We start from the raw sequence: 25,887 nt of genomic DNA, 5'->3' as shown, positions 1-25,887 counted from the left end.
ATATTTTATATAATCTGAGTTTTAGTGAATTTTATGAATTTGAGAATTCTTAATGATTTGTTATAAAATGGCTATTGAATCCCGCTTAAAACAATGGAATTTAAACTTTGTGTATTTTTAATGAAACAATTATTGTTAAAATTCATAATTAAATAATATATGATTTGGTATTTCAAACAAATATTGTTTCAAACATGTTATTGAATATACCTCTTAAGATGTCAGATGAGTAATGAGTTGAAACGAATTTGTAATGTATAGAATGAATTACATTGAGAAATGGTAATGGTAAAAGGAAAATTGGTAATGTATATATGTCAAAAAAAGGAAATAATTATCTATTAGGAAAATTACCGATATTGATTTTGATTGGTCTATTTATCTATATATATCAGTCACATATCTATTTCTCTCTCAACATCTCTGTGTGTGTGTTTTTTCGTTATTCGATTTAGGTTTTTGAGATTTTGTGATAATGGTGTTCTCTTCTTCTGACGAAGACCTCTTACACGAGGAAACTATACTACGAAACCCCAAAACCCTAAAACCATGGTGGAGATATCTGATTTCGAAATCCGAGTCTTCTTTCAAGGACCGAGCCGTGATCTACGAGCGAGCTCTTAAATCTCTTCCCGGTAGCTACAAGCTTTGGTACGCGTATCTCCGCGAACGTCTCGATCTCGTTAGCGATAAGTGTGTTACTCAACAACAGTACGAGATCCTGAACAATACTTTCGAAAGAGCTCTCGTTACGATGCATAACATGCCTAAGATCTGGCTCTTGTATCTTGAAACCCTAGTTTCTCAGAGATTGATTACTAAGACACGTAAAACTTTCGATCGGGCTCTCTCTGCTCTTCCCGTCACACAACATGGTAGAATCTGGGAATCTTATCTCCAATTTGCGAGTCTGGAAGGTGTTCCTGTGGAGACTTCGGTTAGGGTTTATCGAAGGTATCTTAGGTATGATCCTAGTTACGTTGAGGATTTTATTGACTTTCTCATCAAGTTTGGTCGTTGGCAAGAGTCTTCAGAGTGTTTAGCCTCTGTATTGAACGGCGAGTTTCAATTTCAGTCTAGTAAAGGCAAGAGCGTTTACAGTCTTTGGAAGGATCTGCTTGAGGTTGTTGCTAACCATGCTAATGACGTTTCTGGTCTTGATGTGGAGGCTATCATCAGGGGAGGCATTGCAAAGTTCACTGATGAAGTAGGGATGCTCTGGACTTACCTTGCGGAGTACTACATTAGAAAGAATCTGTTTGAGAAGGCGCGGGATATCTATGAGGAAGGAATGATGAAAGTGGTTACAGTGAGAGACTTTAGTGTTATATTTGACGCTTACTCGAAGTTTGAGGAGAGTTGTGTTGCCAATAGGATGGAAGAAGATGAAACCGAGGTAGAGGAGGAGGAGGAGGAGGAGGAGGAAGATGTCCGTGTTAATACTTCTCTGTCTGTTGAAGAGATGCAGAGGAAACTCTTGCGTGGGTATTGGTTGAACGATGGTAATGATGTTGATCTGCGATTGGCTCGTTTGGAGGAACTGATGAACAGAAGACCCGCTCTTGCAAACAGTGTTCTCTTGAGGCAAAACCCACACAACGTTGAACAATGGCATCGTAGAGTTAAGTTGTTTAAGGGAGATGCAGAGAAGCAGATACTGACTTATACAGAAGCTGTGAGGACTGTGGATCCTATGAAAGCAGTAGGCAAGTTTCCTTACACGTTGTGGGTTGATTTTGCCAAGTTGTATGAATCACACAATGATTTGGTTAATGCAAGAGTGGTTCTTGACAAGGCTGTCCAAGTTAACTACAAAACCGTGGATCATTTGGCTTGTGTGTGGTGTGAGTGGGCCGAGATGGAGTTGAGTCATAAGAATTTCAAAGGAGCTTTAGAGCTGATGAGGCGTGCTACAGCTGTACCATCGGTAGAAGTCAGAAGCAAAGTGCTGCCAGTGGGAACGAACCAGAACCAGTCCAGCTAAAGCTACATAAGTCCCTGAGGTTGTGGTCACTTTACGTTGATTTAGAAGAAAGTGTAGGGACACTGGAATCCACGAGATTAGTGTACGAGAGGATATTGGAATTAAAGATAGCCACACCTCAGATTATATTGAACTATGCTCAGCTTCTCGAGGGAAAAAACTACTTTGAAGAGTCGTTCAAGGTGTATGAAAGAGGTGTGAAGATGGTGTGAAGATGTTTAAGTATCCTCATGTCAAAGATATATGGGTAACGTACCTCAAAAAGTTTGTAAAGCGACATGGTAAGACAAAGGTGGAGCGGGTGAGAGAGTTGTTTGAGAATGCTGTTTTGATGGTAAGTTCATCTGATGCTGCTCAATTGTACCTTGAGTACGCAAAATTTGAAGAAGATTATGGTCTGGCGAAGAGGGCCATGGGAGTTTACAAAGAAGCCACAAGAAAAGTTGCGGATAAGAAGAAGCTTGAATTGTATGAGATATACATAGCTAGTGCAGCAGAGAGGTTTGGTGTTCCCAAAACAAGGGAGATATTCCAAGAAGCCATAGAATCATCTTATCTTCAAGAGAATGATGTGAAGATGATGTGCATCAGATTTGCAGAGCTGGAGAAAAGCATGGGAGAAATCGATCGAGCTCGTGCAGTCTACAAGTATGCATCACAGTTTGCAGACCCTCAAGTGTGGCAGAAGTGGCATGAATTGGAAAGTGAGCATGGAAACGAAAATAGCTACAGAGAAATGCTTCGCGTTAAGCGAACTGTTTCTTGCTGCGCTCTGTCTCCTCCAGCTCTGGTTAACAAATCACAGTCTCTGTCAGACACTCTTCTGTCCCAATTCATCCTTCCTGTTAAGAAAGCCAGGTCTATGTCTGATACTCTTTCCCCATTATTCAGCTCTCCAGTTAAGAAAGCACGGCTCATTTACTAATTTGTGTAAGAGATGCTTACTGTTTATTATTTGTCCTATGATGTTTTGAGACTTAATAATAATTACATAAAGATGTTTTCTGACTTGCATCTTTCCTTTATTGCAGCTTCCTTTAGTTTCTTAAGTGCCTATTGAAAAAAGTGTTTATAGTAAACAAGACATCTGTTATTAATTAAAGATGAAATTCTTGCTCATTGGATGGGTCTTATTCATCCGGTAAGAGACTTGTCAGTGGTATGTGCTTCATGATCTCCATCAGCAAATATATCTTTCTGTCGTTTAATTTTCTTGTAATTTTGATGAAGGAATTGAAATGGTACCAAATGGAATTGAGTTGTTCAAAGATTCTAGAAGTTCAACCTCAAGGCCAATATAACCTACACTTCATTCAGCCACTGATTTGCTAATAATCATACGAGGCACTGGTTGTATGTTGTATTCGTGTCTTCTCTACTCGCCTCTGCTTCTTAATTGTTTCTTTATTTGCCTAGAGTTCCCTGTATGTATGACAGATCTTACGATGATTCTCTTCTCTGTGTTCTTGATCGTTTTCTTTGCAGGAATGTAGAAACTAGAAACCAAAGTTGAGTTGGTGAAACTTTATCACTTTACTATGTTGTCAAACACCCCAGGCGTTTCTGAGGAAGGTAGTTATACTTATTGGAAATATAGCTTTTCCTCTACAGGTTTGGTAATCAAACAATTAAAAGGAGGCTCTTTGTACTTTACTTGACAAACATGAATCCCTTATACGATTACAGAAATATCGGCAATAGATCAGTGGTATGTGTGCCAAGCTCTCTTTTGGTGCCTCAATTTCCCGAGAGGTTCATAAGTTCTTTCCAACTTGGTTATAGTTATAGATGCCAAATGTTTCTCTCTTGCATTTTTTTTGAATCATAAATCTTTTGCTGAGTAGTCTCATCTTTTGCAATATGCTTCTTTATTGTATCAACTGAAGAATGCTGCATCGATCTAATGGTAACAATGAGGGTTGTATCAAAGTATAGGTTCGGCAAGTAAAGACGGTAAGCCAATCTAACAAACACACTTTGATTTTTGGACATGCTAACATTCTATATGGGTGACCAATTGTGAAAATCCAGCTTTCCAATCGTGTCGGTACTATGTTTTGGGAGATAATCTAACAAGTATACTACTATCATCTTGGAGTTGGATGTAATCTCAAACCTTCCATCCAATGGATATGACCTTCCCTAGGGTGCACTACCTAACACGAATTGATACAAATATATTGGAATATAAAAAATGAAAGAAAAAAAAATCAAAATGGTTGGGAGTTGAAACGTTTGCTTACACGTTAGGTGTAGGCTGTAGCTTTTATGGGCAAACGAACACCCTCCTTTATGATGGAAGAGTAACTCCAAAGGTTTTACAACTAATTTTATAGAATAATACCATTTGTATTTATTACTTGTACAAAACCAAAATTTGTAGTGTATGTGATATAAATTTAGAAAAAAAAAAAACAAAAAAAACAAAATAGAATTAGCATATAGTATGTATGACTCATGACTCAGATTGACATGTTTGTGGTTATATAATTGGACAAAATTTTCAAAGCTGTAATTGGATAGATTAAAATAATACTGTTTCAATTAAAAAAGATTATTGTTTAAATATAAAACCGATCCTTAACAAGAAGTGAAGAGGTATCGATTTTGTTCGCTAACTACCAAAAGCTGTAGCTACCTCTCTCCTTCCGTCCTTCTTCTTCTCTCAACGGTAAGTAAGATCCGCCATTTTCAACGATATCTTCTTCTTCTTCTTCCTCCTCCTCCTCTGATCCGTCTCCGTAGGTCTGTTTCATCTCGAATCGTAGACTAAATTCGTGTTGATACTCCTGTCTCCGTCTCTTCTCGTGTGCCATTGTGTGTTTTATATGATGTTCATTAGTGTTTCAAATCGTCATTAGACTCTAATTGAATAGTTTTAACGATCTGATTCCGATTTTGTGTGTTTGTTCACTGTACCCGGATCTGTTAATTTTTTTTTTTTGGGTTTAGTTTCGTTGTTGAAACATGGCTCGCAAGAAGATCAGAGAGTACGACTCAAAGAGACTGGTGAAAGAACACTTCAAGAGGCTCTCTGGTCAAGATTTGCCTATCAGATCCGTTCAGGTTTAGATCCATTTCACAAAACTTTGTCTTTACTTCAGTACATTGGTTTCTCCGACATGAATCAGTTCTGTTGTGTTAACGCTTGTAATCATATAATCTTGTGTGTTTTAGATTAACCAAGAGACTGATCTGAATGGGTTGGTAGAGAGGGAACCTTGGCTCTCATCCGAGAAGCTTGTGGTCAAACCTGATATGTTGTTTGGGAAGCGTGGCAAAAGTGGTTTGGTTGCCTTGAATTTGGATTTCGCTGACGTTGCAACTTTTGTGAATGAACGTTTGGGCAAAGAGGTAACCTTTTTGTTGGAATGATCCCAAAGACCATTTCCTTAGCTTGGTTGTTGTTTCCTTCCCTGTGGTTTGAACAGTTTTAGCTTTTGTCTACAGGTAGAGATGAGTGGATGCAAAGGACCCATTACAACATTCATTGTTGAACCATTTGTTCCACACAATGAAGAGTTCTATCTTAATATTGTCTCTGATAGACTTGGCTGCAGCATCAGCTTCTCAGAGTGCGGAGGAATTGATATCGAGGAGAACTGGGACAAGGTATTTTTCAAGGCTTTTTCATTTATATCCTCCTAGTGTCATTTTTTTCTCATACCGTAAAGCTAAACAAATTGAGTTCACTTTCTATATAGGTCAAGACCATATCTATACCCACGGGTGCTTCCCTGACATCTGAGATTTGTGCACCTCTTGTTGCAACCCTTCCTCTAGAGGTACTTAAAGAGAACTGAAACTTTGTATTGAACAAACTTCTTGCAATTTCGGTTTACTAATTTCCCACGTACAGATCAAAGGGGAACTTGAAGATTTTATTCAAGTTATTTTTACCCTATTCGAAGGTATGCCAAATGTGACTGATTCTACACACAAGTCAAAGCAGATTTACAGTGATGAACTCTGATTCAGTAACTGAAGCTTTTTTATTCTCTTCTTTTTTATCTTGTGCTGTAGATCTTGATTTCACATTCTTGGAGATGAATCCTTTCACATTGGTTGAAGGAAAGCCTTATCCTCTGGATATGAGGGGTGAGCTTGATGACACCGCTGCTTTCAAAAACTTTAAGAAGTAAGTTTGACTCTTCCACCTTTTTCAACTGTTCGAAGCCAAGAGCTTCAAGAAGGCAATGATAAGCCTTCCTGCTGCTGTATTTAAGCAATACGCTTAACCTCACACATTTTTTACAGGTGGGGCGACATTGAATTCCCTATGCCATTTGGAAGAGTGATGAGTTCAACAGAGAGCTTCATCCACGGTCTAGATGAGAAGGTATCATTACCAATCTGTGTAGAACTTGGAAACACAAGTTTCTCTATGACTTATCACCCTGTCCTTTATGCAGACAAGTGCATCTTTGAAGTTCACTGTTCTGAATCCCGAGGGAAGGATTTGGACTATGGTAGCTGGAGGAGGTGCAAGTGTCATCTATGCCGATACCGTATGTTTTTTTTTGTACAGGCTTAATCAACACTGAGAATCTCCTGCATAGCCTCTAATGTCTAAATTGTGTGCTAATATGTTATATCCAGGTTGGAGATCTCGGGTATGCATCTGAGCTTGGAAATTATGCTGAATACAGTGGAGCACCCAAAGAAGACGAGGTTTTGCAGTATGCGAGAGTCGTCATCGATGTAAGATGCTTTTTTGTTTTTTCCTTCCACATTAAAACATACCAAACCAACCCAACATAATGACACTTCTGACTATAAAATACTATGATGTTTCCCAATTCTTCAGTGTGCTACAGCGAATCCAGATGGAAAAAGCAGAGCTCTGGTAATTGGAGGTGGAATTGCTAACTTCACCGACGTTGCTGCTACTTTCAATGGCATAATCCGAGCTCTCAAGGAAAAGGTAAGCAAGAAGAGAGTATAATCATCCACAAGCCATCATTTATTGCCCCTAGACTATAAAGTATAGATGAGCTTTTTCTTTAACCTTTTACAGGAAGCAAAGCTGAAAGCAGCAAGGATGCATATATTTGTGAGGAGAGGAGGACCAAACTACCAAAAGGGACTTGCTAAAATGAGATCACTTGGAGATGAAATTGGTGTCCCCATCGAGGTATATACAACACAATGAATAAAACTCAAACACATTTAAACCCGTTTCTAACTCTTGTTACATGTCTGTTTGATTTTCAAGGTGTATGGTCCTGAAGCAACAATGACAGGTATCTGCAAGGAGGCAATCCAGTACATCACCGCGGCTGCATAAGCCTTGTTCACTCTTTATCAGTTACTTTTATAATACTCTTAGCGTATATTATTGAGTTTGAGACTTGTGTTTCGGATTATGATGTTTCACCTCTCTCTAATTATATGTTTCTTACTATATTCATTAATAATAAACAAGCATTTTCTTATTGACTTTAGTAATTAGTATCATCTTCTTGACTTTGAAAAAGAACAAGGAGAAATGTATTTCACGTTGATAGGACTTGGGAGTTGGTCGATTAGGTGTGACTTATGAGTGTAAAGGTCTAGAGAGAGAGTTACATTATGTTTGGTTAATCAGTTTTTGGTCTTGTGCTAATTCTACCATTGAGTTTTCTGTTTTCCTCTCCACAAACATAACCATTTGTGAGATGGGGTCCAACAAAAAATCGAAAATCAAAAATAAATATAATAAATAAGTTTAGAATTTCAGATGGTACGAGAGAGAATCTTGCGGTGCTGCTAAATTGTAGAAATGATATTGTACTCCACTTTATTATAATGATGATGATATTAGTTACAATGATGATATTAATATTTTAAGTACCAAAACTACAACAACAGAGATCTCCGGTACCAAGAGGATTGCCCATGCACATACCCGTAGTATCATCTGGGAACTTAGGCGGTCCACATCGTTTCCTACAGTCGTCGTCAATATGGCATGAACCTCTAAAATTACATACTCCAGGTCTGATGTCGTCTGCCTTTAACACTATCAATTTCCACACCCAAAACACAAAGTGATCATTAGTAGTGTACTATATTGTTCTACAATTTGTATGTGGGTGACTTGTTGTTAGAAAAATAAAATCATATGTTTATTAATTATGTGCACAACACTTTCAAGTGAAAATGAGATTTAATAAAGAACCAAGCAAAAACAAGAGAGAGAACAAAAATGAATAAGATGTTTACCCTGAGAAGTAAATAGGAGAGAATATGTGATGAACAGAAGGGCTGCAAGTTGAAACTTTGACAAAGCCATTTTGTTTGAATGGTTTTAGTTTTATTTTTTGGGACATGCCTATATATACACAGAGTCAAACTTCTAGACCTTTATGATTTTTAGATTTTGTTTGTTTTTAAATTAACAAATTTAGTATCCAATATTATAAATATGATTGGATACTAAATTTGTATATTAAAATGTCTATCTAAATGTTTCTGTTTTTTTAAATGTATATATATATATATATATGTCTCTTTTTAGATAACTAACAAGATAACTAACAAATCATTGTTCACTAATACAAATTTTATCTTTCATGCTGAATCTAAATAATATGAATTTTAATATTCAATATCCAATATTATTCTATAATTTAACTAAAGATTTTAGAAAAGATTAAACAGTAATATAGAAATTTAATCAACTTTAATTATGTAGCTTACAATTACGTTTATTTATAGGAACTTTCATAAAATATGTGTTTTTAGGATTTAACTATTTAATCTTTTATTTTAAGAAGTTGTGTATTTTTATAATAATTATTGGTAGATAAATTTTCAAGATGAAATTTATTTTAATTTAAAAATTATTTTAACGGAAAATTGCAGTTATTATAATCATTCAATTGATATTCTCACCTAGGATCACTTTGTCATAATATGTAATTATGAGTAATAAAAATATCAATAAGGGGGGGTGTATTCAAAATAGGATTTTGGATGATTTATGATATTCAAGATTTTAAGAGATTTACAATGAGTTTTTAAGGTAGTTTGGTGGATTTATTATTATTTTCTATTTTTGAAAAAAAAATAGTTTGTGATTTGATAAGATTTGATAAGATTTGGTGAGACTTATAACTGGAGTTTTAAGAGATTCTCAAGTCCAGAAACGAGAGATGTTCATAAAACATAACACAAAGATTAAAACAATAAAATACGTATAAAACAATATATCATAACTCAAAGATTTCAAGAACAAAGGAACTTACCCTGAATGAATCATAATACACTTCCGTAAACAGCTCGATCCATTGTGTAGCTCCGCTTGAGAAGGTCTATAGCAAGAGCAGCCCAGACAAACGAAACATATTCACATGAAAATAACAAATGATCACACGTCTCCAAATGAGCATTACAAAAACCGCATTACACATCGTGAATGAATCATAAAAGAGAACTTAGCTTTTAATATTATCTTTGCTTTTATGATTCATTCACTGTAATATACACATCGTCTCCAACACAATAATACTTGTCTGGGCAATATACACATCGTCTCCTAATATTATTGTGTTGAATAATATTATCTTAGCTTTTAGGTTCACAAAGACTTCCGTAAACGAGAGAGGCTAATAGAACAGAGGTTGAGATAATAGAGATAAAACCCAAAATTTGTTTTTATTGCAAAATCGTAATTTTTTTTTTTTAAACCAATCCTTCAAAAACACACTTTGGAAGGTGGGATTTTTTAAATAGGATTTCCCTTACAAAAATGTACCCAAAGTCTCTCACAATCTCTATTATGTTTTTCTATAAAAAAAATAGAATTTGGTTTTGAATAACAGTAGATTTGTTATGATTTTTGCAAATTGTTGATTGAATAACAGTGGATTGTGAGTGATTTTGAATGACTTTTTAACAAATTCCATATTCAATAAAACTGGATTTGAGATGTGATTTTAAAATCACTAATTGAATAATAGTAGATTTTTTAAAAAATCACAAATCCTCCAAAATGATGTTTTGAATACACCTCGTAAGTGTTTATGGTGATTGTTACTCTTTACGATAATTTTCATAAAATATCTTATAGTTCTAATACAAACAACAAATTTTACAAAATTGCATGGTTCATTTAATAATTTTAACTTACAATTAAGTCTTTTTACAATATTATTATTTTTGCTTTCACCAAACAAAAATATTATTATTTTTGCAACGCACTCTAGGGTTTTCACTTGTAAAGATTGCGTCGTCATCTGGTATCCCTGACCCTGTGGAGCCGGAGTTGCCGGTGATTAGCAATCTCGGGTTTTAACTAGAGTGATCTCCGCCAGGAAAACAGAGCAGCAAAACGTCTCGGAGGAGGATCTTGTTGCCGTCACCGAACGCAATACGAGAGCCAAGACCTCAACCAATGGTAACGAACGGATCCCAGTTGACCTAATTGTCGAGATATGTTCGAGACTGCCGGCGAAATCTATTTCAAGATGTCGTTGCGTATCGAAGCTCTGGGCTTCCAGTCTGTGCCTCCCTGACTTCACGGAGTTGATCTTTGGCTTGCCCGAAGCTATTGTTTGCTTGCCGAAAAGGCAAGCATGTGTTCTTCTTCTCCTCACCCCAGCCTCAAAATCTTGATGACAACAACTCCTCTGTTTTAGCCGCCAGTTATCTTATGAAAATTCCGTATTCGGCAACTTCATGTAAAAGATGTAGATCTGTCAGAGGCTTGGTCTTTCTTGGAGATGATCAGATGTAATGAGAAAGGAGCATAAGGTCTCGGTGATATGTAACCCAAGCACGGGACAATCTTTGACCTTACCCAAACTCAAGACGAGGAAGAGGATTGGAATGAGAAGCGATTTAGGGTATGAGCCTATAAACAAACAATACAAGGTATTGTCCATGACGTGGAAGAAGAGCTATGGAATGAAAAGCTCCGAGGAGCATCAATTTCTGACATTAGAAACTGGTGGAGAACTATTATGGAGAAGAATCGAATGTTGCATACCCCATTCTGTTTACCATGATTATAACCATGTATGCATCGATGGTATTATGTATTATCCAGCGCTCAAGAAGTCTTCAAGGGATTTCATAATCATTCTCTTTGATTTTAGGTCGGAGAAGTTCAGATTTGTCAAAAACACAGACCCTGTCACTGAATCACATTATTGTAAACCTCTGATAAACTACAATGGTAAACTAGGTTTACTTGGGCCTCAACAAAACTGTGGTGATTATATCCATAGAGGAAGTACACGTATTTGGTTGTGGGTTCTAGAAGATGCGGAAAAGCATGAGTGGTCGACGCATATGTATAATATTGTTGGAGGGGAAGACGCACTTTTACGCGTTGTTGGAGTGACTCGGACAAACGAAATTGTGTTTTCATTTGCCTATCAATCCACGCCTTTCTACGTTTTCTACTACAATACCGAGAGGAACACAATCAGAAGAGTCGAAATACAAGGATTGGAAGCTTTTAAGCTTTATTCCCTCCTTTACACTTTTCTAGACCATGTCGAGGATGTGAGTGTGAAGCTTACGGAAGGCTTTTCATCATGACTTTTATAACTCTTTTTTTCTCTCATTTCTTGACGTTTCTCTACCACAAGAATGTTAACTAAATCTTCTACTGAAGAAGATATATTATGAGGTCGTAATTACTGCATTTATTTTATTTATATGATAAGAGATTACACATGTATTGTTGAAGAATTGTAAAGCTCTAATATACCATGAAATACAATTTACTCGAACGTAATGTGTTATACCAATATGCAGATTGGCTCATCTAGAGTTATACCAATGTTGTGAGTATGAGACACATTCGGTTAATTCGAAAACAAAAAAATGCATCCGATTCAGACTCGATGTAGAAGTGGCCTTTGATCATAGTCTTTGACAAATCCGGATTTAGACATGGCTCATCAATTTTGGACCATTTTTTAATTTTATTGAGCATAGCCCATTCATCTATTGACCATGCATGGCCCATTTTTTTTACTTATAGCTCTGGCCTCTGGTATATTTTTTTTTCATCGAGTCGGGTGAAAGGAGATCGCAATATCTATTACTATCCCACGTTCTTACCCAAAAATTAGTCCTCCCAAGTTCTTCTTACCAGCAAAATTAGCCATCCCGAGTAGGCAAAACATGATACTTGGTGAAATATGCAAAACATAAAACTTGGTGAAATATAACTCGTATAAAACCAATATCGTCTACGCTAATATTTTCGTAAAGTAAAGTGAAGTTATCTTTTTAAAAAGTGTATATTAGAAATGATAATTCTCTTTGTAACCAAAAAAAACTCAAAAAGGGATAAAAAAAATAATTGAAGCCCGAAAAAGCCAACAAAGATAGGAGACAGAGCCATGAACGTGATCTGCCCAACAAAAGGGACCTTTTTTTTTCCTCTGTAACTTTTTCTAAAAAGCAAAAAAAAAAAAAAAGATGAGAGAGAGAGAGACAAAGGTCCTTGTTCTTACTTATGTTTTTTTCTTTTATCTTTCTCTCTGACCCATCTCTTCAATCTAATCACATTTTTGTATATCAAAAAGAGTTTTCTTGAAATACCTGTCCGAATGCAAAAACAATGAAAAAGAATTCAAACTGAAAATCATGAAAACATATTAAAAATGTACTATTTTATTTCCCTCACAGTAATTTTTGATATAATTAAAAAGAAAAAGGTAGAAAAACAGAGTGTCTCTTCTTTTCTTGTTATTCTGTCAGTATCTTTCTGTGTGTGTTTGTGGATTTTTTGGCATTTTCATTTTGGATTTATGCTTGTTTGGTCCCTTTCCTTTTGATTACTTTTTTTTTTCTTTTTAATTCCTTTTTATTTTCTTTTTTCTACTAGTGGTGGTGAGAATAATGTGGGAGAGTAGGCAGATGAGATTAGATGATTTGGTAAGAGTGGTGCGGAAATTAGAAACAAACCATTTGAAAGAATGTTATAGAGAGAGAGAGAGATAAGTAGTTATTCAATAATTACTACAAAAGTAACAAAAACGATTAAAATAAAACCAAGAGTCATTGTATCACTCCTCAATAGCTCCTTTGTTTCTCAGATCTCTAGGAAAAAATTCTCAGACTTTCAGAGCACTTTGGTGGTTTTGTTTGCTTGGTTTCTCGGGAAAATTCTCTCTTCTTACTTTATTACTTCTCTCTCTCTCTCTCTCTCCTCTCTCTCTCTCTCCTCTCTCTCCCTCTCTCTCCCTCTCTCTCTTGTCACTGCTCGTTTAGCACTCATTCTCTTAATACTTCTTTCGAAAATTCTCTCTCTCCTAAAGCTGAGTGTTTTGCAAGACGTCATTTTTCAATTTGGGTTTTCTCTATTCACTCCATTTGATTAGGATTGAGAGACAAAAACAAGAGAGAGGTTCCATTACTGGAAAAAAAGAGTGAGATTGCCTCAAAGTAGTTTTTGTGTCTGAAAATAGACAAAAAGGCTAAGGCTTTTTTAGATATGGGAGAGAGAAAGATGAGTTGGTGGGTTTACTGAAGCTTTGTGTTTTTTTTTTTTTTCCCTGGCCAAAGGTGATTGCTTTAAGTAGAGGGATATATGGTCATGGATGGTGTAAGATTGGTGATTTGGAGATTAGGGTTTTTGGTTTTGGTATTGTTCCTTGATGTCTCTTCTGCTACACTTTCTCCTACTGGTGTAAACTATGAAGGTTAGTCTTCTTCTTTGAGACATCTCAGATTGGAGTTTTCTCTGTGAATTTATCATCTTTTTTCTTAGTTGTTCCGAAAATTCTGGTGAATGTTTGTTTGTGTGTGGAGTGGATTGGGTTATTTTTGTTTACTTTAGTGGATAATAAATGTCACAGCTTTAAATGCTCACCAGACTCATATCTCAAACTGTACCCAATAGCAACACTAGTTTTACTTCTTTCTCTGTGGAACAGTCCTGCAGATAGTTCATTTATAAGGATTAGTAGGTTTTTTCTTGGATAAGAATTCAATTTCGAAAAACAAGCAACTTTAGGGATAAGAGAATTCATATGAGCTTTGAGGTTAGATTTGTTCTATCAGTCTCTGAAGTTTCTTTCTTTTTTTTGTTTGTCTGAAATGAGCAGTGACGGCTTTGGTGGCTGTGAAGAATGAATTGAATGATCCGTACAATGTTCTTGAGAATTGGGATGTGAATTCTGTTGATCCTTGTAGTTGGAGAATGGTTAGTTGCACTGATGGCTATGTCTCTATGTTGTGAGTCTTCTCTTCTCTTCTCTTCTCTTCTCTCTCTCTCTCTCTATTACACAAGACAAAAAGACCCGAGAGATATCTGAGACTTGTTTTGTTTTCTTGACTAAACAGGGGACTTCCTAGCCAAAGCTTGTCTGGTACATTGTCTCCTAGAATCGGAAACCTCACCCATCTACAATCTGTGTAAGTTATTTTAGTCTCTGCTATGATTTGATTCTTGTTCTTAAGTTTTGCTTCTTGTTGAGCTTAAGGTTTTGTGGTGTAGGTTGTTGCAAAACAATGCAATCACTGGTCCAATTCCCGAAACGATTGGGAGGTTGGAGAAGCTTCAGACACTTGATCTTTCGAACAATTCATTCACCGGGGAGATACCGGCCTCACTTGGAGAACTCAAGAACTTGAATTACTTGTGAGTGCTCCTTTACGGTTTCACAATAATTCTTTTGTTTATTAAAAATTCCAGTTCAAGTCTCACTGTTCCGTTCTTGTTCACTTCCATTTTCAGGCGGTTAAATAATAACAGTCTTACAGGAACTTGCCCTGAGTCTCTATCCAAGATTGAGGGACTCACTCTAGTGTATGTGTCTAAACTCTGCTTTTTCTAATGTTCACAGTCCAAAATAAAATACATTGGAAGAAGATTTAGTAACTTATTTGTTATTGATTCTTAATGTGCAGTGACATTTCATATAACAATCTTAGTGGTTCGTTACCAAAAGTTTCTGCCAGAACTTTCAAGTAAGTTTTACTAGAGTTCTCCACGAACTTATCTATATCCATTGAAGTGAAACTAAGATTCAGCATCGTATTTGTTTTGTTTCTTGGACGAAAGGGTAATTGGAAATGCGTTAATCTGTGGCCCAAAAGCTGTTTCAAACTGTTCTGCTGTCTTTCCTGAGCCTCTCACACTTCCACAAGATGGTCCATCAGGTATTAGCCGTCTGCTTCTCATGGATCCCTATTATTCTTCTGCGTCAAGGGACCTTTTCGCTTAATCCTTTGGTTGTTTTAGATGAATCAGGAACTCATACCAATAGCCATCACGTTGCTCTTGCATTCGCCGCAAGCTTCAGTGCAGCATTTTTTGTTTTCTTTACAAGTGGAATGTTTCTTTGGTGGAGATATCGGCGTAACAAGCAAATATTTTTTGACGTTAATGGTTGGTATCTTGAAAATTTCTCTGCTTTGCTTTATCTTGTGCGGGGAAAAACTAACAGTTTCTTCTTCTTGCAGAACAATATGATCCAGAGGTGAGTTTAGGACACTTGAAGAGGTATACATTCAAAGAGCTTAGATCCGCGACCAATCATTTCAACTCGAAGAACATTCTTGGAAGAGGTGGATATGGGATTGTGTACAAAGGCCATTTAAGTGATGGATCGTTGGTAGCTGTCAAACGTCTCAAAGACTGTAACATCGCGGGTGGAGAAGTCCAGTTTCAGACAGAAGTAGAGACTATAAGTTTGGCTCTTCATCGAAATCTCCTCAGGCTCCGCGGTTTCTGTAGTAGCAACCAGGAGAGAATATTAGTCTACCCTTACATGCCAAATGGGAGCGTCGCATCACGCTTAAAAGGTAATGCAGGTTCCAAAACCAAATTTGCTTGTCTCTTTGATCTCTTTTGCAAGTTTGTAATAGTTCATTCTTGCTGCAATTTTTGTTTAGATAATATCCGGGGAGAGCCAGCATTAGACTGGTCAAGAAGGAAGAAGATAGCGGTTGGGACAGCTAGAGGACTGGTGTACCTACATGAGCAATGTGACCCAAAGATTATACACCGAGATGTGAAAGCGGCGAACATTCTGTTGGATGAGGACTTTGAAGCAGTTGTTGGTGATTTCGGGTTAGCTAAGCTTCTTGACCATAGGGACTCACACGTCACAACTGCAGTTCGTGGAACTGTAGGCCACATTGCACCGGAGTACTTATCTACTGGTCAGTCTTCTGAGAAGACCGATGTCTTTGGCTTTGGTATACTTCTCCTTGAGCTCATTACTGGTCAGAAAGCTCTTGACTTTGGCCGTTCCTCACACCAGAAAGGTGTAATGCTTGACTGGGTAAGCCCCTTTTTCTATGTTTCTTGATTCACTTCCTATTCTGGTTTGGTTTATGTGTCTGAGGAAATGAGATTGTTTAAAAATGGCAGGTGACGAAGCTGCATCAAGAAGGGAAACTAAAGCAACTAATAGACAAAGAACTTAATGACAAGTTTGATAGAGTAGAGCTCGAAGAAATCGTTCAGGTCGCGCTTCTATGCACTCAGTTCAATCCATCTCATCGACCAAAAATGTCAGAAGTAATGAAAATGCTTGAAGGCGACGGCTTGGCTGAGAGATGGGAAGCGACGCAGAACGGTACTGGGGAGTCGCAACCACCGCCGTTGCCACCGGGGATGATGAGTTCATCTCCTCGTGTAAGGTATTACTCAGATTATATCCAGGAATCGTCTCTTGTAGTAGAAGCCATTGAACTCTCAGGTCCTAGATGATGATTAATGTAACACTCTTTTTCTTGTTTTCATTTTTTTTCTTTTCTTGGGTTTTTGTTTTGTTTTTTGTCTTTTTATAAATGTTGATATAAACTGTGGAGTTGAGTGTAACTTTTATGTAAAAAAAAAATATATTAAATGCAATAGAAAATGTTGATTAGCTTGACACATCAATCTTTAATTTTTGGATTTAGAAAGGGCATAAAAATTCAAGCTGAACTAATTTATTTCGTAAATAAAAATCGAACCGAATTGTCTGTAAATCTTAAAACAAAATGATAAATTGAAGCCAAATTATCAAATTGAACAAAAATTCTAACTTCATTTTTGCCAAAATCAAAACCCTAGAAACTTGAACTGAGTAAACCAAAATAAATAAATGACATTCATCCCATAACCAATGTTAATATTCCAAAATCGAATCATATCGGTTAAAAGAGGACCTGGTCCAAGCGAATCGAATTAAATCCGGTCAAAGTGTTTAATTCAAGAATATACTCACAACTTTGCCTCACACTTACACACACGACAAAACCACCGAACAAAAAGGAATTAGGATGGTCTTTTTGTACTCTCCACTACATGAACAAATATGGACCAAGTAGAGTCGTAAACGTGGAGACTATTTCCACTGTGACGACAGAATCACAGAAGGCGTGCACTTACAGATTCAGACCACACACACATGAGACCGTTAAGAAGATCACGCGGCTATAAGCAATCGTAGTTAACGAGAATGATGTCGGTCCAAAGTCTCGTGACTCCTTTTTATGACACGTGTGCTTAGACATAGTCGGTGCCACTCTGCACGTATTATTTTTTGGTACATTACCACGATCCACATTAACTTTCTAATTATTACACTTAGATAATTATTAAGGGAATTAATTATAGTAATTAAAATTATACTACTACTCCCTCTCTATTCTAATAGATGATATTTTAGAATATTTTTTTTGTATCACAAAATGATTTTCCTTAATGTATTTTTATTTGCAAAACTAAATAACTATTTAATGTTTTTATTTTTACAATACATAATTCAATGTATGCATGTAATTGAATGACAAGTGTCACAAAAACACAACTAAATGAGTATTAAAAAAATAGAAAACAAAAGTAATTAACAATAATACATTATTTATTATTTTCTTAATTTTGGTGAAAATTCTAAAACATTATCTTTCTAATACAGAGGGAGTAACAAATTAGCACTATTTTATAGTCTCTACTTTCATAGTAATATCTTAGCCATATCCTCATAGATGTTTTAGATCTGGGAATTTAATCAAAAGTGCCAGTTTTGGAAACTAAAGTTTTCATTCTTTGACTAATAATTGGATTTTAAAAGTTTAGAGCTACATTATTTCCTAATTATTGAGTTTTTTTTTATTATTTAAAAAAGCTATACATTCATTAACAACTTCATTAATATTTTATTAAGAAGTGGCCTGAGTTTTAACTTTTGAGAAGCATCAATGGTGATTTTAAACTGAAATCGTTATCTTCGAGAGTAAACCGCTTTTTTTTCCCCCAAACTCTCTCAAGTCTCATCTGAAACCAAAATCTAATAACCAGAATTACCATTGTTGTTATTTTTTGTTTTAAAAGTTTCTTCTCCAAGTCTCTCCATGTTTTGTCTACTCTAATTTGAATTCGAACCAACCAAAGAAGATGGATTCGTCTAAGAAACTCTTGTTTCCAGACCAGATTCTGTCTTCTAGAAGAAACATCTTGACCAGATTCGGTTTAGGAGTCGTTGCTTCTCTCCTTCTCGTCACACTTCTCTCCCTTACTAGTTCCTCCTTCAATGTCCCCTTCGTCTCTCCTCTGCTTCAAGGTCTCAAAAACTCCAATCTAAACACATCTTCTTCTTCTGTCAAGCAAGTTGACGAGAAGCCTCAAGTAGTAAATCTCACCGACACGGTCCCAGATGCCAAAGTTCCAACCTTTGCTCCCGAACAAAGATCTGAAGAAACAAGAGATGCTGGTTCGAAGAACACAGCTTTGTCTGAAGAGGGTAAAGTTCCAAGCTTTGGTTCTGGACAAAGATCTGGTGAAACAGTTACGACGAACTCGAGTTTGACAGATGACCAAAATACCCTCGAAGTAAATGCTACAACAAGTGTGGCGAACAGCTCGAGCTTGGTATCTGATTTGGGAGGTAGATTTGTGCCTGCAAACACAAGTAACGAGAATGGCTCTGTGGCTACAGATCGAAGCAGAGGTTCGTTTGAGGATTGTGATATCTACGATGGAAGTTGGGTGAGAGCTGATGGTGAGACAATGCCGTATTACCCATCTGGTTCTTGTCCGTATATAGACAGAGATTTCAACTGTCACGCCAATGGACGACCTGATGATGCTTATGTTAAATGGAGGTGGCAACCAAATGGGTGTGACATTCCAAGGTAACTGATTCTTGATATAAATTAGGTTTTTGAGTATGTAACAAGATTTTGATTGAGGTTTTTTAGTGAAATGAGTTTTGAAATTAGATTGGTAGTTAGTTTTGTCTGATGAGTAGTACAATGATTGGTATCTCTGTGTTGAAATGTAAAGGTTGAATGGAACTGATTTTTTGGAGAAGCTAAGAGGGAAGAAGCTGGTATTTGTGGGAGATTCGATTAACCGGAACATGTGGGAATCTCTTGTTTGCATCCTTCGACATAGCGTCAAGGACAAGAAACGAGTGTATGAGATCTCTGGGAGAAGAGAGTTCAAGAAGAAAGGGTTTTACGCTTTCAGATTCGAGGTGACATATTTATTTTGTGTGGATTGGTGTAGTATTATCTCTAAAAGCTGCATGTTTGCTTGATGTTTTTTGGGGTCTCTTTCTTGTTCATGTAGGACTATAATTGCACTGTGGATTTCGTTGGCTCGCCCTTTTTTGTTAGGGAATCGAGTTTCAAAGGCGTGAACGGGACAAAATTGGAGACTTTAAGGTTGGATATGATGGACAAGACGACATCTATGTATCGAGATGCTGATATATTGATTTTCAACACCGGTCATTGGTGGACTCATGACAAAACAAAGCTAGGGTATGAGACTGAAACAAAGAACTTGAACAAGAAGCCCTAGTCGTGTAATTTATTAGTTAACAACGATTTTTGATTTCTTTCTGTAGAGAAAACTATTACCAAGAAGGAAACGTTGTGTATCCGAGGCTCAAGGTTCTCGAAGCTTATAAACGAGCTCTCATTACTTGGGCGAAATGGGTGGATAAGAACATCGATCGGAATCATACACATGTCATATTTAGAGGGTACTCTGTGACACATTTTAGGTAATTCTCAATCGAAATATACTTTTTATTTACTGCAAAACGTGTTCTTGATCGTATTTGAACTGGTGATATTTTGCAGAGGAGGGCCATGGAATTCAGGAGGACAATGCCATAAAGAAACGGAACCGATTTATAACACGATGTACTTGGCAAAGTATCCTTCGAAGATGAGAGCTCTCGAGTATATTCTCCGTGATACAATGAAAACTCCGGTGGTATACATGAACGTAAGTCGACTAACGGATTTCAGAAAAGATGGTCATCCGTCGATATATAGAATGGTGTACAGGACGGAAAAGGAGAAAAGAGAGGCTGTGCGCCACCAAGATTGTAGCCATTGGTGTTTGCCTGGTGTACCGGACACATGGAACCAGCTCTTGTATGTGTCACTGTTAAAGGCCGGGCTCGCATCTAAGTGGTAGTCGAAAGTCCTCTGTCTTTGTATTATTGTTTGTGTATAGTAAAAAAATGTACCTAAGAAAAATGAAGGAATTTTTTTACTTTGTATCACTGCAAGAACAAGTAAAATATCCCAAAGGCGTGAACGGGACTACATTGGAGACTTTTAAGGTTGGATATGATGGACAAGACGACATATATCTATCGTCTTTGTATATACATGATATAAATTCAACTCTATATCAACATCTATGTCTTTGTAGTTATAATTACTCTCACCCTATATATAAATTGATATGAAGACATGAGGCATATATATGAGAGAGAGAGAGAGAGCAAGAGAAAGTACAATGTAAATATGAGGAGATAAGATCTTAAAGGGTGAGATAAATGGTAAAGTATAAGCTTTGGGTTGTTTCTCCAGTGTGTGACACATTGAACTATTGGCTCCAAGATACAATTTCACGATTGAGTGGTGTTGTGAACCAAACTTCAATATTTCTAGATGTAACAAAGATAATGTGTCACTGCATCAAATCTCTTGACTTATCACTAGGGAGAGAACATAATCACATATGGAATCAAAGCTTCCATTGATAAGTCAAAAGATTTGATGAAGGCGGATTCAGACTCCCTCGTTGATTTAGCCAACATGACCGGTTCAACATTTTCATATGCTTTGCAAAAAAAAAAAAATGTTTTTTTTTTCTAATTTTATGCAAAATCGCATTGAATATTAATATATATCAAAAGTCAAATTAAATTTCAAAAACAGTTTTCAATTCCGTAAACAGTTTGTAAATAAGAAAAATAAAACATTAAAAATCTTTACTTGTCGAATGCTACTCTCTTTGCATATTTTAATGCAAAATCATCCATAATTGTCTCAATTTATTGCAAAACCATTATAAAATTAACAATAATCTTTACAAAGATTAATTAAATACTTTTGTTGCTCTTATCTTATTTTATTTACATAAAAGACAAAACAAAATAAGTATAATAATCATAATGTAAACCATGACATTATATAACTTGCACTTTTATTGCTCAACGAATTATAGTTTCAGATAATGATCACCCACATCCACTATCAATCATATAAAAAAAAATAAAGTTACAATAACTATTTACAACAATACTCAATGCCGTAGTTAAATTTAGATATTTACATGATTTTTATGTAAATGTAATCAAAATCAGTTTAAGAATTTTTAATTGATCTCATGTCTGTCTCACAAACATGAAATATGAATTATCTATTCTATTCAGTCCTCATAATTTTTTGTCACTGTTAGATTTTTTTATTATAAGCCAAAATCTTACATTTTTTTTTCTCAAAACCACGCATATGGTGACAAATACCATAGCAATCTGTTAAACCATAAAAATTCCTCATCCAAATCCTTGGGAAACAAATCCACAAACCTCAATACTTTGAACTGGCCACGCTTATGGTATCCAATACCATAAGAATCAGTAAAACCATAGTAAAGTCTCGGCCTAATCCATTGCAAATGCTTCATTATGGGATTCCATAAGCACAACCTCAACCCGAGAACTTGCTTGTCGTTGGGTTGCCATAAGAAAACGTCGTCGCAGTGAACAACACAATTTACCATACTTCCATGTTGCAACGGTTTTGGAACTGGCCAGGATCTAACCACACTGGTCTTGGGGTTGATAACCCTAACCTTCCCATCAATTCCAAGAAAATGCTCTCTCGACATATCGAAGTGTTGGAAGATGAAATTAGGTTCACTCACGCGTGTGTTTCATTCCTTGCAACCAGTTTTGAATGCCATCAAAGATTCCAGCGGAACTCTCATAAGGATCTCGTCCGTTATCACTTTCGAAGGTAGAACAATCTTCTCTGCGCGATCCATCTCTATTTCCATGTTTCAAGAAACGCCGTGAAATTCCAAACACCAATTCTCAAAAAAAAAGCGACGAAGAACAGTGAAGAGCCGACTAGTGTTCTTATACTGGGGCGAGGGAACACCTCTTATTTAATAAACTTAAGAGACAATTCTTATTTAGTAAACTTAAGAGATAAATTTAATATATTGCAATTATATTTTTTCCATTTATGGTTTGTACTTTTATTATTAATATGCTTTATGTTTTGTATGTTTAAAATTTTATGAAATGTAATAATTTTGTAATTCATAAAATATAATTTGTTTAAACATTTAAGTTAATTAAATTCTACTTAAAATATTTTTTTTTGAAAATAACATTTTCTGATAAATAAGAATCCCAATAAGTTTTAGTTAACCTTCAAAAGGTTTTTATTTTAAAAATGCAAAATCTAATGATAAAAAATATTAAGAGTTCTGAAAAAAAAAAGAGTTTTAAAATAATAACCCTCCATTAGAGGTGGTATAACTCTGGAAAGAGTTCTTACACTATTCAATCAACCCATTAAACTAAATAATAATATTTGTTTGTTTTTTGTGCAAAATAATAATATTTGTATGATCTTATTTGTAAGAAACTAATATTAAAAAACTAGTGATGAAAATGCTCTAATGCGGTAGGCTAAGTCCTTTGACTTTGTATTGTTTGCGGTAGTGAAATATATTTAGATGATGTTTTTGTGACTCTTCGACAATACTTCTTATATGCATTGCATTTGGAGAATAACGTTTGGATGATTTGTTGTCATCGTCGAGTGTTCTATATTGAGATAGTGCGATTCAATTTATTATTTGAGCAATATCGATCTTAGTCGAAGTGTCGAACCGATCTTGAGATGCTACAAAACACGTGCATGCAAATATTCTATTTTGAAAGACCACAATTCCTATATTATCTATGGGTGAGTTGGGTAATTATTGGGTGTTAACTATTCTTTTCAAAAAAATTTCGAAAATCTCTATTTCCTCTGCAAGGCTTGAAAGACAAATACGAATTACATCAAAAACAAAATCTGGTATTGAAGGTAAGGAAACAGCAAACTTAGAAAGAGAATGATCACATAAATTCAGTTCACGTGGAGTGTGAGTATCCTTTCACCTGGGGGAAAAAAGATTTNTTTTTTTCGAAAATCTCTATTTCCTCTTGCAAGGCTTGAAAGACAAATACGAATTAGATCAAAAACAAAATTTGGTATTGAAGGTAAGGAAACGGGAAAACGAGCTATTTTCCCCCAAAATCTATCATATCTTGCTGGATGGAGTCCGAACTTGAGCCACAATTTATATAGCCATGTCAATTATGACCAATCTCTATGTTCCCCCAAATTAAAAGTTCTACACCTATATCCCCATGAAAAAAAAGTTCTATATCTAGTTACACCTAGACCTGGTTATGTGACGGTTTACTATTTGCTTAACCATCTAACGAATAGCCTAAACCAAATTTGACCAGATTAAACCTGATTTTACCCGAATTTGTCGATTTAACCAGATATATCATCCTTTCAATCTCGAGAAAACCCTAAATCGAAAAATCCCCAGATTTCTCCCAACAAAACCCTAAATCGAAAAAATCCCCAAAACTTGAAGAACCCTAAAAACTGCGATTTCGAGTTCTTTCGAGTTGAGAGACGATGTCGTTAGTTGAGAGAGATCCCGGCGGTGATTATGACGAAGAAGGTGAAGATCGAGACGAATTTCACATCGAACAGCTAGTTAAGGATTTTAGCGACGAACCTCCAATCCGCCACGATGTGTACCCAGAGAGTGAAGACGTTGATGAAGACGGACCAACAAGAGCTCGTACGAATATGAGGCGTGGGAATGGGGAGTTGTTCTATAAGCAGGCGTTTTTCAATGGAGTTGCATTCAAGGAGGCGGTTCTCGATTATGTTCTCAAAACCGGGAGAAATCTGAAGCAGTACAGGTATGATAAATCGAAAATAGGGTATAAATGCGTTGGTGTTAATGATGAGGATGGATTTAAATGTGAGTGGAAGGTTTATGCGTCGATTCTGTCAAATGATAGAGTATGGAAGATCAATAAATTTGTTGATAAGCATAGCTGTATCCCAAATGGAGAGTGTGAGATGTTAACAGTGCCTCATATAGCTAGGTTGTTTGTTGATAAGATTAGAGATGATCCCGAGTACTTCATGCCTAGGAAGATTGAGGAAATCGTAATGAGAGATTGGAAGATTAGTATCACTAGGCCTCAGTGTCAAGCTGCTAGGAAGACTGCTAGAAAGTGGATTGAGAGGGAGTATGATGAGCAGTTCCATAGATTAAGAGATTATGCAGCTGAGATTATGGCATCAAACCCGAATTCACATGTAGAGGTCGAGTGTATTACGGACGATGAAGGGAAGGACATGTTCAACAGGTTCTATGTTTGTTTTGACAACATTAGAAGAACATGGATGGCGACTTGTAGGCCGATCATAGGAATTGATGGTTGCTTTTTGAAGAATAAGATTAAGGGTCAGCTATTGGTAGCTTTAGGCAGGGATGCAAACAATGGTATATATCCAATAGCATGGGGAGTTGTCAAGGTTGAGAACTATGACAATTGGCTATGGTTTGCTAAGTTGATGAAAGAAGACTTTGGGTTAAACGATGGTGATGGATTCATCCTTATGTCCGATAGGCAAAAGGCAAGTTAACTTGACTTATGCTTTTTTATTTTGGCTTCTCTTATTTAACTTGACTTATGCTTTTATTTTGGCTTCTCTTATTTAACTTGACTTATGCTTTTATCACAGGGATTGATCAAGGCTGTTTCTGAGGAGTTACCAAAGATAGAGCATCGGATGTGTGTTCAACACATCTACGGTAACTTGAAAAAGGTTCATGGAAATAAGACTCGATTGAAGCCACTACTATGGGATTTGGCATGGTCTTACAATGAGACAGAGTATTTGCGGCATTTGGAGAGGATATTTGCTTATGATTCTCGCGTTTACAGTGATGTAATGAGGACAAATCCAAAGAGTTGGTGTAGGGCATTCCACAAGGTTGGTAATTACTGCATAGATGTCGACAATAACCCGACTGAGTCATTTAACAGCTCCATCAACAAGGCAAGAGAGAAGCCTTTTGTTGCCATGTTAGAAGCAATAAGACGACTGGCCATGGTGCGAATTGCAAAGAGGTCTGTCTTATCTCATTCTCACACAGGTAAAACATATATTCTCCTTGCGACTTATGTAATTTTTTTTTGTTTATACTACTCATGTTTTTCACAAATGTTTGCAGGAATCTGTACTCCATATGTTGTTATGTTTCTTGCGGATGAGCACAAACTAGCATCTACGGCTAAGGTATCAACAAGCACAAATGGCACATTTGAAGTCAAAGTCAGTGGAGACTCTCACCGTGTCTGTCTAAAGAAGATGACTTGTACGTGTTAGAAGTGGCAAATTTGTGGCATCCCATGTGAGCATGCATATGGTCTCATCATTCATAAGACGCTAAAGGCTGAAGACTACGTCTGCCAGTGGTTCCGAACAGCTATATGGAGGAGAAATTATGAAGAAGGCCTAATTCCACAAAGGAGTGCAAAGTTTTGGCCTCGCACAAATGGGAATAAAGTGTTTGCAGAACCACCTGAAGAAAACCAGACCAAGGCTGA

The 25,887-nt window shown here is 36.3% G+C and overlaps 4 protein-coding genes, 1 long non-coding RNA gene and 2 pseudogenes across 7 annotated transcripts; 6 read left to right on the top strand and 1 right to left on the bottom strand.

Annotated features, from left to right (window-relative positions):
• Positions 476 to 2,909, top strand: LOC104754101 (annotated as a pseudogene).
• On the top strand, positions 4,545 to 7,419 carry LOC104752749 (ATP-citrate synthase alpha chain protein 2-like). Of its 2 annotated transcripts, none has more exons than XM_010474959.2 (13): positions 4,545 to 4,655; positions 4,937 to 5,050; positions 5,162 to 5,338; positions 5,435 to 5,596; positions 5,689 to 5,769; positions 5,844 to 5,895; positions 6,008 to 6,122; positions 6,242 to 6,323; positions 6,397 to 6,492; positions 6,584 to 6,685; positions 6,792 to 6,908; positions 7,002 to 7,118; positions 7,200 to 7,419. In XM_010474959.2, exons 2-13 carry the CDS (start codon positions 4,952 to 4,954, stop codon positions 7,269 to 7,271), a joined length of 1,272 nt encoding a protein of 423 aa, XP_010473261.1. In that variant the 5' UTR covers positions 4,545 to 4,655; positions 4,937 to 4,951; the 3' UTR covers positions 7,272 to 7,419. The 2 variants fall into 2 exon arrangements, with proteins under 2 accessions (XP_010473261.1, XP_010473263.1); XM_010474961.2 differs by lacking the exon at positions 4,545 to 4,655 and adding an exon at positions 4,659 to 4,729.
• Positions 7,738 to 8,265, bottom strand: LOC104752748. The gene is made up of 2 exons (XR_762012.1): positions 8,189 to 8,265; positions 7,738 to 7,985 (listed from the first exon to the last, which is right to left on the bottom strand). It is a non-coding gene; the product is annotated as an uncharacterized LOC104752748 (long non-coding RNA).
• LOC104754100 lies at positions 9,991 to 11,512 on the top strand (annotated as a pseudogene).
• LOC104752747 (protein NSP-INTERACTING KINASE 3-like) lies at positions 12,818 to 16,838 on the top strand. 2 transcript variants are annotated; one of them, XM_010474958.2, is made up of 11 exons: positions 12,818 to 13,629; positions 14,035 to 14,164; positions 14,273 to 14,344; positions 14,427 to 14,570; positions 14,667 to 14,738; positions 14,840 to 14,899; positions 14,994 to 15,091; positions 15,183 to 15,320; positions 15,395 to 15,736; positions 15,827 to 16,218; positions 16,308 to 16,838. In XM_010474958.2, the coding sequence occupies exons 1-11, from the start codon at positions 13,518 to 13,520 to the stop codon at positions 16,647 to 16,649; spliced, it is 1,902 nt and encodes a 633-aa protein (XP_010473260.1). In that variant the 5' UTR covers positions 12,818 to 13,517; the 3' UTR covers positions 16,650 to 16,838. The 2 variants fall into 2 exon arrangements, with proteins under 2 accessions (XP_010473260.1, XP_010473259.1); XM_010474957.2 differs by having other exon boundaries at positions 12,820 to 13,629; positions 15,174 to 15,320.
• LOC104752745 (protein trichome birefringence-like 2) lies at positions 18,094 to 20,585 on the top strand. The gene is made up of 5 exons (XM_010474956.2): positions 18,094 to 19,060; positions 19,212 to 19,404; positions 19,500 to 19,693; positions 19,780 to 19,938; positions 20,018 to 20,585. Exons 1-5 carry the CDS (start codon positions 18,324 to 18,326, stop codon positions 20,358 to 20,360), a joined length of 1,626 nt encoding a protein of 541 aa, XP_010473258.1. The 5' UTR covers positions 18,094 to 18,323; the 3' UTR covers positions 20,361 to 20,585.
• LOC104754099 lies at positions 23,891 to 25,666 on the top strand. The gene is made up of 3 exons (XM_010476256.2): positions 23,891 to 24,910; positions 25,019 to 25,433; positions 25,512 to 25,666. Exons 1-3 carry the CDS (start codon positions 23,891 to 23,893, stop codon positions 25,664 to 25,666), a joined length of 1,590 nt encoding a protein of 529 aa, XP_010474558.1.

The sequence above is a fragment of the Camelina sativa genome, chromosome 16 (assembly GCF_000633955.1).
Source record: "Camelina sativa cultivar DH55 chromosome 16, Cs, whole genome shotgun sequence".
NCBI classification, from domain to species: Eukaryota; Viridiplantae; Streptophyta; class Magnoliopsida; order Brassicales; family Brassicaceae; genus Camelina; species Camelina sativa.
This window is presented reverse-complemented; position numbering and strand designations above follow the sequence as displayed.